At 44.1% G+C, this 24,402-nt stretch overlaps 1 protein-coding gene across 8 annotated transcripts in view; it reads right to left on the reverse strand.

Annotated features, from left to right (window-relative positions):
- DLGAP1 (DLG associated protein 1) overlaps nucleotides 1–24,402 on the reverse strand; it is a 791,550-nt gene that overhangs the window by 10,246 nt on the left and 756,902 nt on the right. For all 8 annotated transcript variants that reach the window (XM_069568351.1, XM_069568350.1, XM_069568356.1 and 5 more), the window contains 2 exons: nucleotides 14,698–15,119; nucleotides 27–118 (listed from right to left, as the gene is read on the reverse strand). In XM_069568351.1, the coding sequence (XP_069424452.1) occupies nucleotides 27–118; nucleotides 14,698–15,119 (514 nt within the window). The remainder of the gene's footprint in view (nucleotides 1–26; nucleotides 119–14,697; nucleotides 15,120–24,402) is intronic.

A 24,402-nucleotide genomic window follows, 5' to 3' on the forward strand; every position in this document is an offset into this window, starting at 1 on the left:
TAGTATTGACAGGGAAAGATACCTACCAGGTTTTCTTCACACAGTTCTCTGAACTGGTAGAATTTCTGGGCCATAAGAAGTTGGGCACTGCCCACTGCGGTTCGGATTTTCCCTAGAACTGAAAAAAGCAAACAGACAAGAAGTTTACACATGATGTCTCATTGTTGAGACTTAGTCTGGCAAAGCAAAGAGGAAGTTGCGCTGTAGTAATTAGGGAAGACCGCATGCAGAACGCACGCGCGCGCGCCCGCGCGCGCGCACACACACAGCCAGGTCGTGCCCTCGCTCTGCGTGTCTATGCAACAGAGACTCCCGAGTTAAAGTAGAAAACCAGCTTGGAAAAACCCACATGCTCACCAGGCATCTTTCTTAGGGATAACGGAGTTTTCCATCACAGCCCTGGATGTTACCAGGAGAGGAGGCAAATAGTTCTGCTTTGTTTTATCCCTTTTACTGCAAGGATGCATTTCCAGTGTTTACCAGTCCGGTTAGGGATTTATTTGTGTCAGCAGTCATGGTCTGCTAGCTTGTTTTTCTAATCCGAATCCAAACACAAGGAAAGCAGCCCTTACTTGCAGGGGGTAGGGATCTCATGGCACTCACCAAATCCCATCCACAGCCTGCCTTATTTTTCCGGAGCTCAGCCACTGAGACTGTCGGGAAAGAAAGCCTGGCCAATTGAAAGATTTTGTAAGGAGTGAACATTTTCAGCTCGTTGCCTAGGGAACGCCAGCACTGTCCCAGCTTTTACACTCCACGGACCAGCGTTATTGTTCAGAGAAGTTTAATTCCCTGTGCACTGTGCTGAAAATCCTCCCCTTTGCAAGCTACTTCTTGACTTGAGTGAAGTCGAAGTGGAGAACCTTCCAGCAGTGGGAGAGCTGAGCGGGGCGGAGCCTCTGCCAGGAGCATCCCTGAGCATCTCTGAGCATCCCAAGCTCCGGATTATCCCAGAGGCGCTCGCTCCGCCTGGTGGGGACTGCTCGGCTAAAGCCCGGCCACCCGCCACCACCACCGGGCAGGAAGGAAGGGGAGAGGCGGCCACAGAGAAAAACAGAGCAGGCGGGCCTCCCAGGGGCACTTGCCCACTTGAAGCTATTCACTGGGGCTGGGAGGGATTTTATGGGACTGAAGCAACGTTTTTGCTGCTGTAGTTTTGTTCTGATTTTACCGTGTCTGAGACTCAGAGTGGAATTAGATCTCCTTTTTTTGACCTCATTCCCCACAAAGACTGAGAAGACAACAGAAGGACAAGCAATGTCGTTTGGCTCAGGGTTTCCTGGTGAGTTGCTTCTCTGTTAGTTTAAGGCTGCCAGGCTGGATAATGGTTCCTGCGGGCCACCACTGCTCTCTACCCAAATAATTCACACACGTTTCTGGGTCAGGAAGATCCTCTGGAAGAGGGCACGGCAACCCACTGCAGTATTCTTGCCTGGAGAATCCCCATGGACAGAGGAGCCAGGCGGACTACAGTCCATAGTCACAGAGACGAAGTGCCTGAGCACGCATATACAAGTAACCCAGGCATTTCTGGACTTGGGAAGTCACCAGTGACACCATCAGGCTGAGGTGCAGAGGCCACCTCCCTAGGGAGAGCTGGGGTCCCCCTTGAGAGCATCTGGCACAGTTCTTCAGGCCTAAGTGTTGGGTTTTTTTCAGTCTATCTGCTTTTAGAATCTTTTGGAATAGTTGCATTTTCCTCTTTAATTGACCCATCATGTCTGTGAGGCCTTCCTCCCTTTTCTTTTTTAATTTAAAAAATTTATTGGAGTAAAGTTGCTTTAAAATATTGTGTTAGTTTCTGTACAGCAAAGTGAATCAGCCATACATATACACATATCCCCCTTTTTAGATTTCCTTCCCATTTCAGGTCACCAAAGAGCACTGAGTAGAGTTCCCTGTGCTATGCAATAGGTTCTCATCAGTTACCTATTTTATACATAATGTCACCTCCCTCCATCTCTCAACACCCCAAAGCAGAAAGGACACGGGGAAGCAGGGTACCACAGAAGCTAACGGGTCAGGCCCTGAGCTGGCTGAGGGTCCTCTCTGGAAAACTTAGCATCCATTGCTCTGGACATGTCACCTAATCTCTGTTTTCTTGTATGTAAAATGGATCGAACCCAGGTCTCCTGTATTGCAGGTGGGTTCTTTACTGTCTGAGCCACCAAGGAAGCCCCATTTTTTTTTTTTTTTTTTTTTTTACTGTATGTGGTGGCAGTGAACTTTGCAGGGACTGGGCTGGCAGTCAACGCCAAGGCCAAAACAGTCCCAGAGGAGGCTGCAAAGATATGTGGAGTTTCCATAAAAGCTGGTGCAGAGACAGTCCATGGGGAGTCTGGGAACTCATTCACTTAGAGATACTGGGACTGGAAGCAAACACCCAGTGCTTCCTGACTATGCCAGCTCCCCCATCAGCATGTTAGAACTCAGAAACAGAGCAGAGGACTTCCTTGGTGGTGCAGTGGATAAAATCCACCTGCCAAAGAAGGGGACATGGGTTCCATCTCTGGTCTGGGAAAATTCCACATGCTGCAGAGCAGCTAGGCTTGTGTGCGCCACACTGCTGAGCCCATGTGCTGCAACTACTGAAGCCCACACACCCTAGAACCTATGCTCCACAACAAGAGAAGCCACAGCAATGAGAAGTCCAACCACCACAATGAAGAGTAGCCCCTGCTCGCCACAACCAGAGAAAACACGCACAGAGCAACAGAGATCCAGCACAGCCAAAAATAAATACATAAATAATTAAATGGAACTCACTTAAAAAAAGAGAGAGAGCAGAACAGACATATTTTTAATATCTTCAACCTGGACACTACCTATCAATTCAAAGGAGTCCATCTGGCTGTCCCACCAGTGGTGAAGGTTCTACAGCGGTCAGACTAGGTGAACACCTCCCAGACCCAGCTGCCTACACCTGATTCACCTGGTCTGCTTCCTTGCCTGTCTAACTTCCTCTGTGTAACATAGCAGAAAAAGCACAGGCACTGGAATCTGAAATGCCATTTATCAGCTACATATCCTGGGAGAATTTATTGTACTCAGACTCTGCCCTCTTTATCTGCTGAGTGATCATAATAATATCTTCCTAGGATTGTAGACTGTAGATATGATGAAATCGTGTATGAAAATCCTTAGGCTGTAGCAGGAATTATAACTCCTATATCCTTTTGACATTCTTGGTCATTTACCGGGGAAACAAAAGGTGATATATTTCCAAACGGGATTATTTCTCCTGCGAATCTTCACACTCCAAACTCTCTTCCCAACAGTGTGGCCTGATTGAATGTCCTCTTTTTTGGTGGCTGCCATGCAGGCAGACCTAGACAAGCGTCAAGGAGTGGGCGAACCATGTCTTTAATCATGTCTCTGTGTATATAAGGAATCCATAACAATTCTCCAGGGCCCCAGATTTTCGTCCCTATCTGTAGAGTTTGGCATAGCTCCCCACCTATCAGAGCTAGAACAGTGGTTAACTGACTGACAGAGACACAGAGGAGACAGAATCTTAACCAAGGACTCCTAGACCACTCTGTTGGAGACTGTGCAGAAAAGAAACTTGCAAAATCAAAGATCAGATTCTCCTCGGGGGCCACAGTTGCTCCAGGCAAACAAGGACCATCTTCAGGTACAGAGCAGACCAGATACATTCTGCTGGCCTGCAGAGTGCAGGGCCCTCCCTTCTCGCGGAACAGTGTTTTGCCACATGGTTTAGAGCCATTCAAATCCATGGGATCCAAACTCAGTGTGTCTCTTGCTGTTGATCATTAGTCCTTGGAGATGGTCTTGGTCCACTCCCTCCCTGACCCTCCTTTTCTGACTCTCATTCACTGGCAACTGAATCCCTGCTCCCTGGTCTTCAGCAAAAACCTTGTCTCCTATGAGATGAAGAAAATGGAAGGAATCAGGCATGAATATTCTCAGTGTTCTGCCTCTCCTGACACTTGCCCACCCCCATGGTCCCCTAAAGCTCTAAAGAGGGGAGGTTTTGCATGAAGGATGAGCAGTGGTGAGGTCAGCATCAGAGATGTCAGGTGCCCGAAGTACTGCCATTCATTCCTGATGGAATCAGCTCAAGACTGACAACCACCCCTGTGCTAAACAGCTGTCCACATCCACCCCTCCCATCTCCCTGTATCCTGGTCCCACTCCCTCATGGTTGCTCTTCCATCTCAGCCCCTCTTGAGAGCTTTACCTGAGAGACCTGGGAGCTGCCTCAAGTCTCTCCCATCCTAAGGGAAAAGTCCTCCCCCATCTCGTAATCCCCTCTAGCTAACATAAAATCCCTCTCCTCCCCTGTTATGGGCTGACTTCTATCCTCCCCAAAGTCATCTGTTCAAATCCCAACCTCCAGAACCTCTGATCGGGACTGTATTTGGAGATGGCCTTCAAACCTGTACTTAAGTTAAAGCAAGGTCATTAAGGTGAGCCCTCATCTAATATAACTGGTGTTCTTATTAGACAGTAGAGTTAGGACGTAGATACACACAGAGGGAAGACCAAACCAATGGGAGAGGCCTCGGGAGAAACTGGCATCTTGATCTCAGCCTTCTAGCCTACAAAACTACGACAAAAAAATTTCTGTTGGTCAGACCACCAGGTGGTACTTGGTCACGACAGCCAGAGCATGTGAATACATCCTGGTAGATGCTGGATTCTTCAAAGGGCAGACTCCTTTGCTCTCTGCATCCTCAGCTCCCAGTGGTCCTGCCTCCCTTCAGTCTGGCTCTCCCTGCCCTCCCCCCACTTCTGGTCCTCTGTGTTTGGCACAAGGGAATCTCAGCCCCCTGGGTACACACAGGGCTCTCTGGTCCTGGCCTGGCTTCCCTCTTCCCTCTACCTCTGGAATGTTGAACACAACACTCGGTCCTGAGTCTACTTCCCTTGACTCCTGTGAGAGATCTCATCCATGCTCCTGGGTTCAGCTATTCTGTAAAAGAGGTTTATTTTGCTCAAATTTGTAACTGGGGTTATACCAGCCCCTGGTGTAGCATGTCTGAGCAGTTGCTAGACACCTCTTTGGATCTGTGTCCCCAAATCCACATCCCCTTCAGGAGACTTTAGTTGCTTACAGTTAGGGCTAAAGGCTCCATCACCCCTCCTCGCCAGTTTGGAGGTTTGGCTTTGTTGAGGGAGCCAGAGGGTGTTCTTATTTCATACAGTTCTCATGCTTAAACTGTTCTGTGTCCCTCTATCGTCCCTGAGATAAGTGAGAAACTCCTTTTAATGGGCCACCTGTTTAACCTCACCTCTGCCCACTCCTATGATGCCTTAGGCCCACAATTTCCCAAAGCTGGTCTCTCCACAGTGCCTTTGCTCAGGCTAAACACTGAACTGAGGGTGCCTCCTGCCTTGGGCCCACACTGACCCTGCCCACTGGCCCCACCCCTTGAACCTCTCCCTGTCTTTGCACCTCAAATTCCTGTGCACAGCTCTGTCTCTGCCCTCTCCAAATTCTTTCTAGCATCATCTATTTGTCTGGCTTTCTAACCAGACCAGGAGCCCCTCAATGGCATGGACTCAGCCAACGTAACTCTGATATCCTGTAGAAGGTGTAAGTTTCGAAGTGAACTGACTCATCTGTAAACTTTATGTTAATCTGAAAAATTAATGGTAAGATTCCAGGCCTTAAGCATTCCACTTCTTTAAGATTTTACTGTGCCCAGCACCACTTTTTCATTACAATCTTGATTAATTATCTAATACAGTCTTGGTTGGGTTATTGTTCCTCTTGTGTGCTCAGTAGCTTCAGTCATGTCTGACTCTTTGCAACCCAATGGACAGTAGCCCACCAGGCTCCTCTGTCCATGGGATTTTCTAGGCAAGATTGTTCCTCATGGTTTTCTGTTTATAATACTAGTTGTGCTGACTCTGGCTGGAAGAGCCAGGCCATTTGGGATAAAGTGGAACATGCCTCTGGATGAATTAAACCTCCTTATCGTAAACTTTTGACTTCTTTTTACTCACTTGGCCTCCCTCCACCATGGTTTAGACTTTAGGAGTGAGGAGGAAAAAGGAAGTTTTAAAAGAGTGGATCCACCCACGTAGATGGGTGGATTTGTCAAACCAAAATCTGTGTGATTTCAAGTCAGATTACCCACGCAGAGATGTTTTTATTTACAAGGTGTCCTCATGGAAAAGAATTTTGCCAACCAACTGCCCAGCTGTTTCTCAAATACATTTGTGATCCAGAGCTGCTGTCAATAAAAGGTCTACACAGAAAACATGAATCTGTTTCATTCCTGGCTGACAACAGCTGCTCTGAATGTAACAAGAGCACTTTTTTTTTCTTAAAGGAGCCAAAACTTAAATGAATAAAGAATGATGAATTAATTAAAGGTTAATGAACAAAGAATAGAATTCTCAAGTAAAAATTATCTCGTGGACTAAAACCAGAGCTTCCATGGGGCTAAGCCCTGGGGGAAATATTATTTTGTTTGTAAAGAGCAAGTTTTCAAACACTCAGCTAATTTTATTTTTCCCCGACTCTTACTTCAGGAGTCCTACTTGTAAAAGATGCTTATGTTCCCATCCATGTCTCCATTGACATCAGCCATGAACTAGTAACAGCATCCACATCACATAGACAGATACAGTTTTTGAGCCTTTGAAACTGGAATGAGATGAAATGAGTCAACATTTCCCTTGAGAATATGAAAGGACTAAAAACTGCATTTGAAGTCCATTCCAATGATCTTCCACAGAAATAGTTATGGTTGGAGAAAGCAATGGGGAATTGTGGTCATGGTCCTGGTTCCCTCTGCCCATCTCTACCTCTCCCTGCCTTCATGCCTCTGAGCCTCTCAGCCTCGGATCACTCCCAGTAAAACACACCTGCAAAAGGATGCCCAGACCAGCACCAACACCTTCCTCTCTGTGCCCAGCACTGTGCAGAGCAAAACACACCCAGCATTCTGGAAGGTTAAACATAAGACACATTGCACCCAGTTTTCTTTTTATTACTGCCACTTCCTTTGTGGTCACTAATTTCAGGTTGGTCAGACCTTAAAAAACATGTAAGCCTGTGTGTGTATGTGCATGTGTGTGTGTGTTGGGGCATGGAGGTGGGGAGGGACCTTTTGAAGGTCAATTCAAAGGAAAGATGAGACTAGAACCGGAAGGAGCTAGGAGGCACCCACCTTACCCACTTAGAAGCACTCAAGGCTTAAGGCAGCTGAGCTGCAGAAATCACAGCTTGCTCCTGTGCCTGCCACCCACCAGTCCTCAGGCTGAAGAGAGGCCACAGGAACCCTGGGCAGAGCAAGCTTGGGATGGCACCCGTCAACGGTTGAGGCGATGACTGTGCACAGCTTCCCCACTGTAACTCAACCTAAAACCTGGCAAACCCCATTTCAGGTTTCATTACCGGCTGGACGTTCGCTGCCAAGGCTCCCAGGCCTTCTAGGGGACTCAAGGTAAAGTTTCAGTAATGGGGGATGTTATTACCAGGCAAAAGAAAGTGTTACTAATCTGTCTCCCTCCCACACATGCTTTGGGTTTATCCCTTCCTTTCAGATAAAGCCTGAAAATTCCACATAGAAGTTGTCCACAGTTCAGGAGGCAAAGCTAGATTTCCAAGCACAATCAACCAGTATATTTCATCCTGGAGCCACTGAAACTCGAGCCCATGTTTGGAGCTGGTCGTGCTGGACTGCATTCCTGGTGGGAGCCCTGCACTCCATCTGGGCTTTTCGTCCTGGTCAGATAAAACCAGACGGATCCCTGTAACATGCAGGCCCTCTCCAACAGCGTGAAGGAGCATCTCCCTGGGACAGCTGTTTCACACAAGGGCCCACTGTCTGAGACAAGCTCGGGTCGGTTTACTTCGAGAGCTGCAGGAACATTCTGTCAGCTGCTATGGCTCCCTTGCTCACTGCAGATTTCTTTTAGTTTGTTATTGAGCCAGAAACCTACATCGACTATTAGGGAGGAAGGTTTAACCCAAGAACAAAAGTCTTCACGCTGCTTTCATTTTATCAGGAAAAAGGATAGCTCCCCACACCCGAAGAATTTATAGCTCGACTTTTGGAGAGCCGTGACTGTAAGTGTTTGTTTTCTTTCTGGACTTCCTTAAGTACATTTGTCCAGTTTTGGGGAAAGCAGTGTTTTCCAGTCCTGGAAGGCCACAAACAAGATCCCTAGGAAGCAGCATTCAGAATTAGGATGATAGCAGCATAAAATAACTGATCACTGAATAATTCCTGCAAATTGGATGACTCTTTTTTTTTTTTTTTTCTTCAGGGCTTCCCTGGTGGCTCTGATGGTAAAGAGTCCTCCTGCAATTCAGGAGACCCAGGTTTGATCCCTGGGTCAGGAAGATCCCTGGAGAAGGAAACGGCTACCTGCTCCAGTATTTTTGCCTGGGAAATCCCATGGACTGTGGAGCCTGGAGCGCTACAGTTCATGGGGTCACAAAGAATTAGATGTGACTGAGCGACTATCACTTTGTTACTTCAACTCTCTTAGAGAGAAGGGTGACTGCAACCAACCCAGGCCCCAAATCTGAATCTCAGGTTCCCATTAAGCAGTTGGTTTTTTACGGGGGAAGGGAGGCTGTGCCACGCAGTCTGCGGGCTCTTAGTTCCCCAGCCAGGGATCAAACACCCACCCTCTGTACTGGAAGCACAGAGTCTTAATCACTGGACCACCAGGGAGGTCCCAGAGCAGACGGGTGCTGCTCCTAACTTCTTTTTCTCCCCCATGGACATGCTGTGTTTTGAATTTAGGAAGATATTTAACTTACAGTCCTATAGGCATGATGAATAAGTATGGACGTGATGATAGCAAGTCTGACTCATATACCTTCAGCTGCTGCAGAGTATTTTTGGGGGAAGGGGGATATTTTTGTGTGTGGTGAAATATGCATAAGATCTACCATTTCAACCATTTTTAAGTGGGCCATTCAGAGACATTAAGCACATTCACCAAACATTTAAAAATATTTAAAATATGGAATAATTCTGGGGCCCCACAAGATAAATTAAGCAGGTATGATTAGAATCGTCCTTTCTCCCACCCAGTCCTGCTTCTTTCCCTACTGATGGTGAAGACCAGCTCTCCTGGGAGGGATTGCTCACGGAGTCACCATTGTCACATACCCTGAAGAATGACCCTCCTGTCTGGGACTCAACACAAAAGGTGGTTTGACGAGCAGACACATAGATCTGTGCTTGACTCATCTATCAGAGCTCTTTTGCTGTGTACACAGATTTTTTTTTTTTTCAAAAGCCAGTTACTTAGACATTGGCTATGCCTGCCAAACAGAACTGGCTCCCCTTCCTTACTACCCACCCCCCTTATTAAAAAAAAAAAAGCAAAGGTTAAATTAGAGACTTACTAAAACAAAGGCCCTCTGCAACCCCAGGCCCACTTATCGGAACAGAAGTGAGGTTGCCAAGGAGGCAGGGGCAGATATGTACGGAGAGCTTTGGAGGAGGCACTCAGGAACACACAAAGTGTTATTGTCTTGTCAGATGTTATTCATGTTGTATCTATTCCACCAGGCGCTTCTGTGCTCTGTGACCTTGGACAAGAGACTGCCAGAGAGCTGTTTTGAGGGCAAATAAAACAACACCTGTCAAAGCCTGTAGTCCACCGGCCCCGGGGACTGTGAGGACAAGATGGATATTCTTTCATGAGCTCGTATTCTTACTTTCTCCCTATTCTCTGGTCAGATCTTCACCGATTTCCATTAGCCTCATTTGAAATTGGTGACTCTGATGCGCATGTGCATGCTCCTCTGTGCTGTTTTAGAATTCTGGAATGCCAGTGGGTACAGTTTCCGTTTCATACATCCCAGAGCATGAAAGACAGAGAAAGCCTTCAAGTGCTTGTGAGTAGAATCTCGTCCCAAGAGCTAGAAGGGACATGCGTGTTCACCTGGCCCAGGCAACTGACAGACACACAAGTCCTTTCCAGCCTTTGGTGCTAGGTGTTCATATCTGTCTACCAGATCCTTGTTCTGATCAGCAGGGCTCCCCACTTTGCCAGGTGCTGCCCCTTCCAGCTTTGGGCAACAATAGCAGTGAGTTACTCGAATATTTTGTAAGCTACTTAGGAAGAAAGGTTTGGCTAAAGAAAACACTTCTGTAAAACAGACTTTCCAAAGTAGTTTCAGGATTCAAATACATATTCACCAATCCCATGCTATATGTCAAGAACTGGCAGAGGGTCAGGGGATATGAAGATGAATGAGACAAGAATTTCTGTCCTCAGACCTCACTTTTCAGTCGAGGAGAGCGATACATAGATTATCATCAAATAATGTTGGAAATACCTGGCAGACAAATGTACAGCTATTAACAGAAGCACCCAGTTCAGCCCAAGGTGGTGCATTCTGCAAAGACTTCTAGAAGGTGAGGTTCAAGCTGAAGGAAGAACCTTTTTTTGTAGGCTAGATGGGCTTATATGAACAGACATTAGACATTTCTAATTTGAATCACTTTGGTACATTTAAAAAACCATACAGTAAAGGCATTTACCTCTGAACTTTGTGTTGGCTGTTGGATCAAAAGTTTTAAAATAATATTTTGAAAAATTAATAATTTGGACTTTTCACTATAGATGATTGGTTTTCCAACTGAACTTGAGAAATCTGAGGAACTTTTTGGTTGGTAGGGAGGGACATTGTTCCAGGGACTGAAGAGACAGAACTCTGAGCCCTTATCAAAAAGCTTCACTGTTTCTTCCTGTTATTTTATTGGTATTGGGTGTATTTTTTTTTAACTAGGGAAAGCGGGCTCTGACATCGAAATATATTTCAAACTACAAAGGGAAACTCACTCCCCAGTGAAACAGGTCTCATTGCATACTTGCCATCTAATATTACTCAGTTGACTGCTTTAAAGCAAAGCATCAAAACCACTCCCATGCTTAGTTATCTTTGCTTGTTCTGCAGCCATGACCCTCACACCTCCCCAACCCCGTCCCCAGGCAGCAACCTTGTAAAATAGAGGTAGAGCTAAAAAAATCTCTAAAAGAAAACGTCCTTAAGATGTATGGCTTCTTAATAGTAAGACAGGCAGTACCTTCGTGTACAAACAGCAAATTATTATTAGAACAATCTTGTTATAACAAAATATTTTCATATGGAATAGGTTTATAAGTCCTGTTTATAAATCAATATTTTAGTTTATTTTTAATAAATTAATATTTTAAATAACATCTGAAGTAAACATTCTGGAACAGTGAATGAATGAGCAGTTCCTTCATGTTCAAGATACAAATACACTTCTCTTTCATCCCAAACATAGGATGAGAGTCTGATTTTCTGGCATGATGTTCACCTTTCAAATACATATGCTTGTATCAAAATACATTGACTTGTTTTCATAACTTACACTTACCAGCTATGTAAGTATCAAGGAAGATTCTCCTAAATCTTTATACGTTGGCTATCCTCAGGCATCATTATAAAGCTGGGTTGAGAGAAATAGATCTAGTCTCAGATGGGAAGAAAAGGTAAGATGAAAAGAAAATACCACATGAGCAGCTTCCCAGGTCATACTGGAAGTTAACTGGGGGAAGCTAGAACAAGTCTGAATCAATGCAATGAATGGCCTGAAATCTGCAAAACAGCTTGCCCTGTTAAGCAGGGCACCTGAGGCCATTGCTCCTTAGATGTGGGCAAGTTTACCACATCCCAGTAAAGTTTACTAGGCTTTGGGTTTGCTCATAAAGGGAAAGGAGAATAAGAAAATGCAACTGCTAAGACTTTCTTGGCTTCCCAGTGGCTCAGTTGGTAAAGAACCTGCCTAATAGTGTAGGAGATGTAGGAGGCATGGGTTCAATCTCTGGATTGGGAAGTTCCCTTGGAGGAGGAAATGGCAACCCACTACAGTATTCTTGCCAGGAGAATCCCATGGACAGAGGAGCCTGGCAGGCTACAATCCAAAGGGTTGAAAAGAGTCAGACATGACTGAGCATGCATGCATATATATACACATAGAAGACTTTCTTATTGAAACCTGCCCCCACCCACCGCTATTAGGTGTTGCTTCATAACCCTGTCACCAGGGCACAGAGCATGCTCTTTGTGGATCCACACCCAGGTGAGCATGCAGTGGCATGGACCGTTGGGGCAAGTGTCAAGGAGGTTTGCTTTTCCACTGCTAAGTTGTTTGCACTCATCATGAAAGAACAAAAGGAACATTACAGAAATATATTGATGGGTTTTCTAACCTGCTCTGAAAGGGAACAAATAAGCTAGTCAGTGGGTGGATAGGGGTCTGGAAGAGGAAAGAGCAGAGAAGAGCTGAGAGCAAGATCCAGAGCAGAAATCCTGCAACCTGTGAACTGTTATTTTCCAGTCTCCATTCTCATGAAAATACTTCCCTTATGGAAACCTCACTGCTCCCTGACACAGTTAGCTTGGTTTACTTAGTAAGTTAACTGAACATGATTTACAGAAAGCTCTAGATCTCATTATTAAAAAATTATTGTTTTTGTTAGGGATAATACATGATTGGTTATTAAAAAAAAAAAGAAGTCCTTATCAGAGATGCACAGTAAAGTGATGACATGTCTTGGATTTTCCTTAAGATCCTCTGGCAAAAATGATGACAACGTGGGAGAAGTTGAGACTGGCCACTCATTGAACTGGGTGATAGGTAGATGAGGGATTTATTATAATAAATGCTCTACTTTTGTACATGTTCTAAGATTTTTGTGATAAAAAGTTAAATGATGACTTAAAAGACAAATCTACAAAGCCATATCAAGCTTCTGCACAACAAAGGAAAATATAAGCAAGGTGAAAAGACAGCCTTCTGAATGGGAGAAAATAATAGCAAATGAAACAACTGACAAACAACTAATCTCAAAAATAGACACGCAACTTATGCAGCTCAATTCCAGAAAAATAAACGACCCAATCAAAAAATGGGCCAAAGAACTAAATAGACACTTCTCCAAAGAAGACATACGGATGGCTAACAAACACATGAAAAGATGCTCAACATCACTCATTATTAGAGAAATGCAAATCAAAACCACAATGAGGTACCACTTCACACCAGTCAGAATGGCTGCGATCCAAAAATCTGCAAGCAATAAATGCTGGAGAAGGTGTGGAGAAAAGGGAACCCTCCTACACTGTTGGTGGGAATGCAAACTAGTACAACCACTATGGAAAACAGTGTGGAGATTCCTTAAAAAATTGCAAATAGAACTGCCATATGACCCAGCAATCCCACTTCTGGGCATACACACTGAGGAAACCAGAATAGAAAGAGACACATGTACCCCAATGTTCACCACAGCACTGTTTATAATAGCCAGGACATGGAAACAACCTAGATGTCCATCAGCAGATGAATGGATAAGAAAGCTGTGGTACATATACACAATGGAGTATTACTCAGCCATTAAAAAGAATACATTTGAATCAGTTCTGATGAGATGGATGAAACTGGAGCCGATTATACAGAGTGAAGTAAGCCAGAAAGAAGAACACCGATACAGTATTCTAACACATATATATGGAATTTAGAATGGTAATGATAACCCTGTATGCGAGACAGCAAAAGAGACACAGATGTTTAGAACAGACTTTTGGACTCTGTGGGAGAGGGAGAGGGTGGGATGATTTGGGAGAATGGCATTGAAACATGTATACTATCATGTAAGAATCAAATCGCCAGTCTATGTCCGATGCAGGATACAGCATGCTTGGGGCTGGTGCACGGGGATGACCCAGAGGGATGTTGTGGGGAGGGAGGTGGGAGGGGGGTTCATATTTGGGAACGCATGTACACCCGTGGTGGATTCATGTCAATGTATGGCAAAACCAATACAGTATTGTAAAGTAAAATAAAGTAAAAAAAAAAAAAAGCCATATCATGACAATACTCTTCCAGGTGGTTCCCACCCCAAAATGAAGGCAGGCTAAGATGCCTACCACTGATTTTCCCTGATTCAAATATATTACAGTAGGAAGAGCCACTGTTCATTCAATAATCGTTTTTCACAGGGAAATAAACATACAGCATTGATATACACACTGATTATAAACTATTTTCCAAAAATTTCACAGTTTTTGGAAATGTACAAGACATGTCTCAGTACTGTGGACATCTGTTAACTTCTTTTGTTGACTGTTAACAAGGATTGTTGTTAAAACGCCAAGTGTGAAAAGAATGGTGTGTGGGGCCTCCATTATTTATTTAACTTATCCATCCTTTATCATTTATTTAATCTATTAAAATGTGTTACTTGTTTTAGCGGCTGAAGATTTGCCTAAATCTAAGAAGGAAAGCGCGGGCTAAGCAGGGCTAAGAATGTCAATAAGCGTGGCGTCTACCAGCCTAGACACGACCAGCCTCGTTTTAATCTTGTATGTTAGTGAAAGTAGTACATTTGGAAGATTATAAACACCCAAGGGATGCCTAGCTGGGGATCTTTAAACTAGTTAGAATTACTGTTCCTTCCCTGAGGAGCAACACCAATGGGGGAACGTCTTGGGGAAAGAGGAACCATTCAGAAGCCTCAGCGCACCCCACCATGGTCCAAAGCCAAAAGTCTCAGACGCAGAGCTACAGACACTCACAACTACGCGAGCCGCTCGGCGCAACCGGAAGGAGGAAAGCATCCCCGCCCCGCCCCATCCCGGATGCCCCACACCAGATGCCCCGCCCCATGCCCCGCCCAGAGCCCCAGGCGTTTGCGCGTGCGCATACGCGGCGACGCACTTACTTTCCTCAGGAAGGTTGTTCTCCCGCTCTTCTCTCTCCATCTGCTGGCACCAGCCTTCCATGCGGTCCCGCTCGGCCTGGAGAAGCTTCAGAAACCAGTGGCCGTCCCGGTGGCACACTGATCTCTGCACGGCCTCCAGGGGGTCTTCGGTGATTGAGTCAATCCAGGGGTCCGGGGGCGGCAGAATGGAAGGATCGAAGTCCGCGTCGAAGTCCTCGTCGACTGCGCAGGCGTGGTAATGGTTTCCTGAGCCCTGGATGCTGACGGTGGAGGTGCTGGCATCCCGGGAGAACTGTCTGGCCACCGGACCGGGGCACGAATTGTCCTCTATCGACTCCAGAGAGTTTTCCAGGTTGTCGTGGAAGTCCAGGTCAGCCTGCACGGCCGTCGTCACACTATTGGAGCGAGTGAACCTGCGGAAGCTTGGAGGGATAGAGACGAATTAGTTAAGGATGTTTCTTGAAGCAAAACCACGTTCTGCTTCTCTTCATGGGTGTGCCAGGAGGGTGCGGGCAGTCTCATCCTTTCTATCTGTGGAGGTAGCGCCTGGAGGCCAGCGCATCAGTTGCCATAGCTCTAGTGTAAAGAACACGATCCCTCCTGTCTGGTCAATATGGACGGAATGTGAAATCGTATTTGGAGAAGGTTTAGAAGTGGACCAACAGGCACCAGCTCTCAAAGCCAGATCGATATCCAGGGTCCACCTTCTGCCCCAGTCTGCCATGGCTTGGATCCTTACACACAGTGATCAGTAAACTTGGTGAGGGGTAAGGAAACAATTCAGTTATATCTTGCTTTGCTGTAATTTTCTTTGAAACAAAGGGCGGGGGGAAGGGAACCCAACCCAGCGTGGACCAAGACTATCTTGAATCCTGCGTAACCACATTTCCCAGGGACAGCTCTTACCTGAAGACAAGCTAAAATGCCATTAAGCTCCTCTTAAAATTAAAGCTCCTTTCCCTGGTAGTTCTTCTCTTGATCATCTGCTCATAGTGATAATTTGGTACAAAGCCTTTGGGGCAAAATCAACTCAGATCTAGAGTTCTCCAGTATCGTCTTTCCCTGTGCCTTTAATGTCCCTTCCACAGTCCTCCCGAGATAAAATACAAGACAACTTGATAATAGCATTTTGTATGGACATCCATGCAGTCGGTGTTTCTCAGCCAAATGGCTCAAGACACCTACAGCGAAGATGAGGACTGATGGAAGGTGAGAGGGGTGGGGAAGGACAGGGGAGCAGTCTGTTCTTTCTCAGACAAGGGGCAGGGGAAGGCCTGTGTCTGAAGTAATTTAAAACAACTCCGGAAAGTTTCCCTGGCTCTAAGAGCAGACAGGAAATGACGATTTAACAAAATATAAGCGTTTATAAGTCTATAGAAGGCAGCATCAGGTGTCTGTTACCCCGCTTGATACTTATTTTTTTAAGGTAACTTCCTGATCTAATATTTCTATTCTGAAGAAATACACATAACATAAAATTGACTAACAACTTTCAAGTATATGATTCAGTGGCGTTAAGTTTGTTTCCATGATTGGGCAGCCATCACCACCATCCCTCTCCAGAACTTTTTCATCTTTCCTAACTGAAACTCTGTACCCATTAAACAACACCTCACCCCACCTCCCTTCCCTCCAGCCTGTAGCAGCTACGATTGCACATTTTGTCTCTCTAAATTTGATTATTTTCAGTCCCTCACGTAGGTAGAATTACACAGTATTTGTCTTTTTGTCGCTGGCTTATTTCACTTAGCATGATGTCTTCAAAGTTCATCCATATTGTAGCATGTGTCAGAATTCCCTTCCCATTTAAGGCTGAATAATATCCCATTATATGTATATACAACATTGTGTTCATTTTTTAATCCATTGATAAACACTTGGCTTTGTTCTACTTTGTGGCTATTGTGAATAACTCTTCTATGAACATGGGTATACAAATACATCTTCGAGATTCTGCTTTCATTTGTTCTGGGTACATGCCCAGAAGCAGAATTGTTGAATTATGTGGTAAATCTGTTTTCCCTAGCAGCCGTACCATTTTATATTACAGCCAACAATGCACAAAGTTTTTAATCTCTCCACATCCTTGCCAACACTGATTTTCTGACTTTTTCTGTAGTAGCTGTTCTAATGGGTATGAAGTGGTGTATTTTCTTGGCTGGTTCATAATTATGCCATGTTATGATGGTTTATTTGCCAGCTGATTTTCAATTAACATTCAGTAGGGCCAGCCTTAAAGAAGAGTGCACTAAGGTCCATACAACATTTAATAAACCAGATAATATGTTTTTTTCTTAACTCTCCTGGAAACTCTGTAAGAGCCAGTTAACACCAGTATTCTAGTCCCTCAAAAATAAAGAATGAACAGACTGGAAGTCACAAAAAGGAAAAGGTATAATCATCTCAATCAGTCCATTTCCCCCCTAGAGAATAAATATCAAGAAAGTAAATGACTGCACAATTGATATGTGTTAATTATGAGGGTGATCACAATAATAAAAAAATGTTGTGATGCTCGCCATTCATTTTATGAGGATAGGGCAGCCAAAAAAGGCTGGTCCATCTCACTGTTGGCTGTTTTCAAGAAGTTACTTCTGTAGTCAGAGAAGAAGAAATATCTTGTGACATGCCTTATATGCAGAATGTAAAAAGAAATGAATCAGATGAACTTATTTACAAAACAGAAACAGACTTACAGACTTAAAGAATGAACTTGTGGTTGAACTTGTGGTGAACTTCCCCAGTGGGGAAGGATGGGAGGGAGGGATAGTTAGGGAGTTTGGAATCAACATGTACACACTGCTACATATAAAATGAATCACCTACAAGGCCCTACTGTATAGCACAGGGAACTCTGCTCAATGTTATGTGGCAGCCCGGATGGGAAGCAAATTTGGGAGAGAATGGATACATGTATATGTATGGCTGAGTCCCTTTGCTGTCTACCTGAAAGGAATTGGCAACCCACTCCGATAGTCTTGCCTTGAGAATTCCATGGACAGAGGAGCCTGAAGGGCTACAGTCTGGGGTGGCAAAGAGTTGGACATGACTGAACAACTAACACACACACACATGGCTGAGTCGCTCTGGTGTTTACCTGAAACTAGAACCTATCACAACATTGTTAACTGGCTATACCGTAAAACAAGATAAAAAGTTAAAAAAAAAAAAGTTACTTCTGTGGAAGGTATCAGGCATGGTGATTTTATAGGTGGCTCAGATGGTAAAAAATCTGCCTGCAATGCGGGAGACCTAGGTTCAATTCTTGGATTGTGAAGATCCTCTGGAGAAGAGAATGGCAACCCACTCCAGTATTCTTGCCCAGAGAATCCCATGGACAGAGGAGCCTGGTGGGCTATAGCCCATTAGATCGCAGAGAGTTGGACACGACTGAGCAACTCACACTTAACTCTGAAGTGGGTCGCAGTAAAAACTGCCCAGTGTGAAAGTCTAAAAGAATGTCCTTTCTGGTACTCTCTGTGAAAACAAGAACAATTCTGCCACCGTGATTCTCCCAAAAGTCAACGGTTTCTTGGCTTTAGGAGGCCACTTCTGCCGCCTTCTTGCTCACCCGCCAACATGTTAAATGACATCTGAAGCTGAGCTGTCTCTCCAGCTGCACGTGTGTGAATTGGATGACTTTCCTCCCAACAGTTGACATCCTGCCTGTTCCACTGACACAAAATCCCGACTATGAAAACACTTGGCTCCACTCTCCAAGATCATGGGCTGCCAGAGGCATAACATTTCCAGACTCAAGGAAGGCCCAGCACCTTATTGTTTCCAACTGGAGCAAACTTGCCAGAGACAGAGCCTGCTGCACACGCAATCACAGAGACCCACTTTCCTCATGCCTCTGTTTTTATCTACCCAAATCGGTACCACCAGCATTCCTTATAGAGGGCTCCTGGCTATGAATCCTGTAAAGTATCCACCTTCTTAAGAAAAATGACTTGGCAGAAGATGAGTGGAAGTTTGCAGGTTAGTCACCCAGAAAGAAAGGTAAAATTAAAATGGTTTGGGATTAAAAGCGGTGCCTTTGAACTCAGGCAGCCTTCTCCGGGTTGCACTGCTTCTCTCAATTAAGTTCCTTAAACGAGCGCTTTATTCCACCCAGAGTTTTCAAAGAATGTTCTGCTCTGTGAAACACTTTATGTCTTTCATGTGCTGAGTGTCCTCTGGGCGAAGGGTGTGATCAAGTTTTGTTTAAAAGTCTGATAGGAACACAGAAGGAGTCACTGGATTTATTTCTGTGTTTTTGAAAAAAATGGATCAGTTGCTGGTGGATGGTAAAAGCCTAAAAGCTGAACCCAGTGGCTTCAAGACAGTTTCCAGTCTTTAAACTTCCTTGGCCCTTCATGCCATAAAGGCAAAATGTGTAATAATTACAAATTCTGAAATGAACTGGCTGCTATTCTGGCCAAGGGATTGAAAAACCATGAAACCAAAGACTAAACCAACCAGTACGGGACAGGATACTGTTCTGAAGGCAGGAGGAAGGACACTTGTGAGCATTCACCTCTGCTGTTGCTTTGGCTCTTTCTATGAAGCAAGTTTATGTGTCTGATGAGAGGATTTTCTGTCCCTCTCCCACCACTTTTCTGTTCAGCAGATTACAAATCAAGAAATAGATGGGAAATTTTGGAGGCTTATTCTAATTTCCCTTGTCAGGTGGAGGTGTATTTGAACAAAATGAGTTATAAACAAAAACTAAGCAGAGTCTGTACCTTTAGAACACACATGCTTTGTTCCTGCAAATTGAGTTATCTGAGACACAAATCATAAAGACCCTTGCTCCTTGGAAGAAAAGCTATGACAAGCCTAGACAGTGTATTAAAAAGCCGAGATATCACTTTGCTGACAAAGGTCTGTATTAAAGCTGTGGTTTTCCCAGTAGTCATGTATGGATGTGAGAGTTGCTCCATAAAGAAGGCTGAGCACTGAAGCATTTATCCATTTGAACTGTGGTTCTAGAAAAGACTCTTGAGAGTCCTTTGGACAGCAAGGAGATCAAACCAGTCAACCCTAATGGAAATCAACCCTGAATATTCATTGGAAGCACTGATGCTAAAGCTGAAGCTCCAATACTTCGGCCACCTGATGTGAAGAGCTTGACTCATTGGAAAAGACCCTGATGCTGGGAAAGATTGAAGGCAAAAGGAGAAGAGGGTGGTAGAGAATGAGATGGTTGCATGGCATCACCAACTCAATGGACAAGAATTTGAGCAAACTCCAAGAGATAGTGGAGGACAGAGGAGACTGGCGTGCTGCAGTCCATGGGGTCAAAAAGAGTTGGATATGACTGAGTGACTGAATAACAGCAAGTCATAAACTTATCTTAGGGAAATTCAGTCACACCTGTTAGAGAATCCTGTACTCCATGGGTCCTATCCACATAAAAGCTACCTTTCAGGACTAAATCTAGTTTCAAAGAGAGAAACGTGAGTCCTTTGCTGTTCTTTCTTTTTTACACATTTTTTCCTGTACCTCCTGTCAAAGGCTGAATACACAAGGAATTTGGAGATACCGTCCTTCAAAAGTTCAGTATCTTGGTGTTTTGGGAAATGGTACTTAACCGATGTAAAAATCCAAGATGTCTCATTATATAAAAGACAGGTGGAAAGGATGGTGAGGGAGGTGATGAGATTGAGATCAAGAATTAAGACACCCTAACAAAGAGATTCAGTCTTTCTTGTCAGACCAGCTTCCCAGTTAGAATGGAGCACATAGGAACCTATGGGTAATGTAGCCCTTGTTCACAAATTCATTGGAAGTGTCCTGCTCCCCATTTGAATGTGAGTAGCACAGTCCTATTGACAGATTTTAAAACTACTCAACACAAGCATCCATTGGTCATTTAAAACCCTCCACATTCATCATCCTTTTGCCCAAAGCTCTCTTTAAGCAAAGAAAATTAGAATAGGTTTTCTACATGAAGACTCACTCTGGGCCAAATTATTGTAACGCATTTGTCAAGTAAAAGGGAGGAAATGGTAATGATGAGAATGGGCTTGGTATCAGCTGATAGTGTCTGTGAGGGCCCCACTTGTTACCATTCTCCTGTTAGTACCAGCCGGGCAGGTTCTGTATCCTTGATAGACTGTTGCCATGGGAACCTTAGTTGGGAGCCTCAACAAAACATCCTTGAGCTGACTATGCCCCAGAAGGAACGACTTTGCCCCTACCCCTACCCCGCCACGAGAACATTAGGTCATTTGTTGGCTCCTGACCCCAGGTAACGAACAAAAGCCTGAGAAGTCTCACTTACAGTTGCCTTTCATTGAATCCTGTTATGGGGTCAAATGGGGGACACTGGCTTGTGAGTCAGATGGTAATTTTTCTTTTTGCAAAGTAAATTATCTTGGAAAGCATGTAAAAAGGAAGAAAGAGAAAGATGGAGGGAAGTGAGAGGAGGAGGATGGGCAGGAAGGAAAGAATGAAAAAGAAGGAAGGAAGAAAGAAAATGTATGAGGCATATAAGGAATTATACCAGTTTCCAGGCTTTTGAAATCTGAAATGCATGAATACCACACCTTTAAAACTCAGGTGTACCTGAAGGAACTATTTGGCTAGGCCATAGTATTGTTAACTTGGCAAAGAAAAGAGATTGTTGAGTATAATAGGGAGGGTGGGTGCTCATTGGTGCCGTGCTCCAGGGAAGCTGAGAGCAGTTGGATTGATCCAAAGCCTCTGGGTTGGCAGATGCTGGATGTTTCTGACTACCAAAGGTCTTGCCAAGTCTCTGGTCCCTGAACAGGCTGTCAGAAGATGCTGCCTCGATTTTGGCTTTTTGTTTTTAACATCCTGCTTAGTCAAAAAGGCACAAATCGCTGCAAGCCCAAATGTTTACATATTTAAGTCAGTCAAGATCAAAAGAGGCCTTTTGTAGCAGTTGACACGGTGTTAAAAGAGAGAACAATGCTCCTTTCCCAAAGGCTTGTTCCTGCCAGTTTGAGGCTTTAACATGTGAAGCTTTAACATGTGAAGCAAGGGAGATGTTAAAAACTCAGAACTGTATAGGAATAGAGGTAATTTTGGTGATGGAACAAAAGCAGGCATTGGTTTCTAGAAATAGGGAACAGGTCCCACAGTGGGCGCTCAAGCTTTCCTTCCACACCTGTGTTCAATCTGTGCGTTCACAAACTTGCTGAAATGGCAGGTGTCATTCACAAGCACTTTTTTTTTCCTTGCTGCTCAGAATGGCTTGCAGGATCTAAGTTCCCCTACCAGGGATGGAACCCAGGGCCCTGGCAGTGAAAGCAACGACTCCTGTCCGCTGGACTGCTAGGGAACTGCCTAAAAGCACATTTTAATGTCAGCATTTCCTCCCTTAAACATTAAGTGTGTCCTGGAGGGTCTCTGTGTTACAAGGGAAAAAGGAGATGGTTCTACCAAGAGGGAATAAGAAAGGCCAGAGGCTATTACGCAAATCCATCTGCTCCCATTCCTATACCATAAATGAAATATAGATGAAAGATCTTGTTTTCCTTTGCATACACACACCTCCAAATACGCACATCCTGCCCTGGACCAGACAGCATATTATAAAGCAGAGACGTTATTTTGCCAACAAAGGTCTGTCTAGTCAAAGCTATGGTTTTTCCAGTAGTCATGTATGGATGTGAGAGTTGGACCACAAAGAAAGCTTGAGTGCTGAACAACTGATGATTTTAAACTGTGGTGTTGGAGAAGACTCTTGAGAGTCCCTTTTGCTGCAAAGAGATCTAACCAGTCAATCGTAAAGGAAATCAGTCCTGAATATTCATTGGAAAGCTGAGGCTGAAGCTGAAACTTCAATATTTTGGCCACCTGATGGGAAGAACTGACTCATTGGAAAAGACCCTGATGCTGACCAAGATTGAAGGCAGGAGGAGAAGGGGATGACAGAGGATGAGATGGTTGGATGGCATTACCAACTCGATGGACATGAGTTTGATCAAGCTCCAGGAGTTGGTGATGGACAGGGAAGCCTGGTATGCTGCAGTCCATGGGGTCGCAAAGAATAGGACACAACTGAGCGACTGAACTGACCGACTGACTGACTGCCCTGGACATTCACTGTCATCTAGCCTCACCTGTTTAACAAGGAAATGGTGGGGATTGGGGAGTTGATGAGGGAGGCAAAGGCCACAAAATGACTTACTCTCCATTTATTCTGGGATAAGTTTTCTCCTCTGGTTCCCTTGGCTCTGAAAGTAAATAGTCTTTTCAGTAACTATCTCTCACTTGGATGATCTCCAGATAAAGAGGCCAGCCAGTTAAGAAGTAGTTTACAAAGTCATAGGAGGAAATATTAAATACACATACACTAGGAAAATAACATTCTGGAGTTTTCTTGGCAGAAATTGCTGTGAGACCAGTAGCTTTTCTCTGTGCATGTCCATTTGTCATTTTGACAATGTTAATAAATAACCCCAAAGCGCACCATTTTGAAGCTTTCAGCTCCCCTTAACCCTTTCAGTTGTGAAGACCAAAGATGACTGCTTTATAAATTGTTAAAAAATACATCACAAATATCTAACCTTATAAAATGTAGTTGAGTTGGGATGGGGACAGGAGACTGGAACCTGTACTGCATGTTTATCCACACTTGTCTCCTGTTTCTGAACTAGAGATTATGAGGGCAATATAGTGACCTGGGAAATATAGGAGTAAACAGAAAGGCAAAACCCAGGAGACTGGGTCTAGACATCAACTAAGAGTCTTCATCTTGGGATTTCCCTGGTAGTCCAATGGCTAAGACTCCAAGCTCCCAATGCAGGGGGCCTGGGTTTGATCCCTGGTCAGGGAACTAGATCCCACATACCACAACTAAAGACCCTGTGTGCCTCAATTAAGACCCAGAGCAGCTAAATAATTTAAAAAAAAAGAAAGAGTTTCCATCTGTGTGTAATGCTCTTTCAAAATTGAGGGGACACTGCTGGAATGTTGAATCAGAGAACATACACCTAAAAAAGGTATAGGTGTTCACTATATCCAACTCAAAAACTTTAGCTGTGGAAAGGTAAAGTTACTTTTAACTTGGGTCTCTTTGTTTGGAATGCTCTTTTTCTCCCTATGATTCCATACATTCCAGTATATTCCATGACCTTCCAACCAGAGAGTAGTGCTGATAACTGGGCTTACCCCATCCACAGGCCAAATAAAACCTACATTGATGACTTCTGCTTCTGGCCAAGAATAGAGCAAGAATGACTGAATTGATTTACACGTCTCTCTGAAACAACTGTAAAAGACTTAACGTACACACAAATAAATTGTATTTACATGACCTAATAATGGACAATTGGAAATGGAAATAAAAATAAATTTATAACAGTAAGAAAAATACAAAATATCAGTGGGTAAAGCTGACAAAATATGTGCAGGACCTAAAAATAGCTATAAACATTTAAAAAGCGCTTTGAAAAAGAAGGAAGTTGGTAGACTTACATTACCTGATTTCAAGACTTACTATAAAGCTACAATAGTCCAAAACATTGTTGCATCAGTGTGAAGATGGATAATTAGATCAGTGAAACAACACAGAGAAGGCAAAATTATATCTATCTCTTTATATAAATAAATATTTGAGAGAAGGTTCAAAGGATATTCATATGGAAAAATTAAGCTTTGATCCATACCTCACACCATGTATAAAAGTTACTTGAAATATAGGTCCTAGACCATAAAATCTAAAACGACATTCTGGAAGAAAACAGAAAA

Source organism: Ovis canadensis, chromosome 23 (genome assembly GCF_042477335.2).
Source record: "Ovis canadensis isolate MfBH-ARS-UI-01 breed Bighorn chromosome 23, ARS-UI_OviCan_v2, whole genome shotgun sequence".
NCBI lineage: Eukaryota > Metazoa > Chordata > Mammalia > Artiodactyla > Bovidae > Ovis > Ovis canadensis.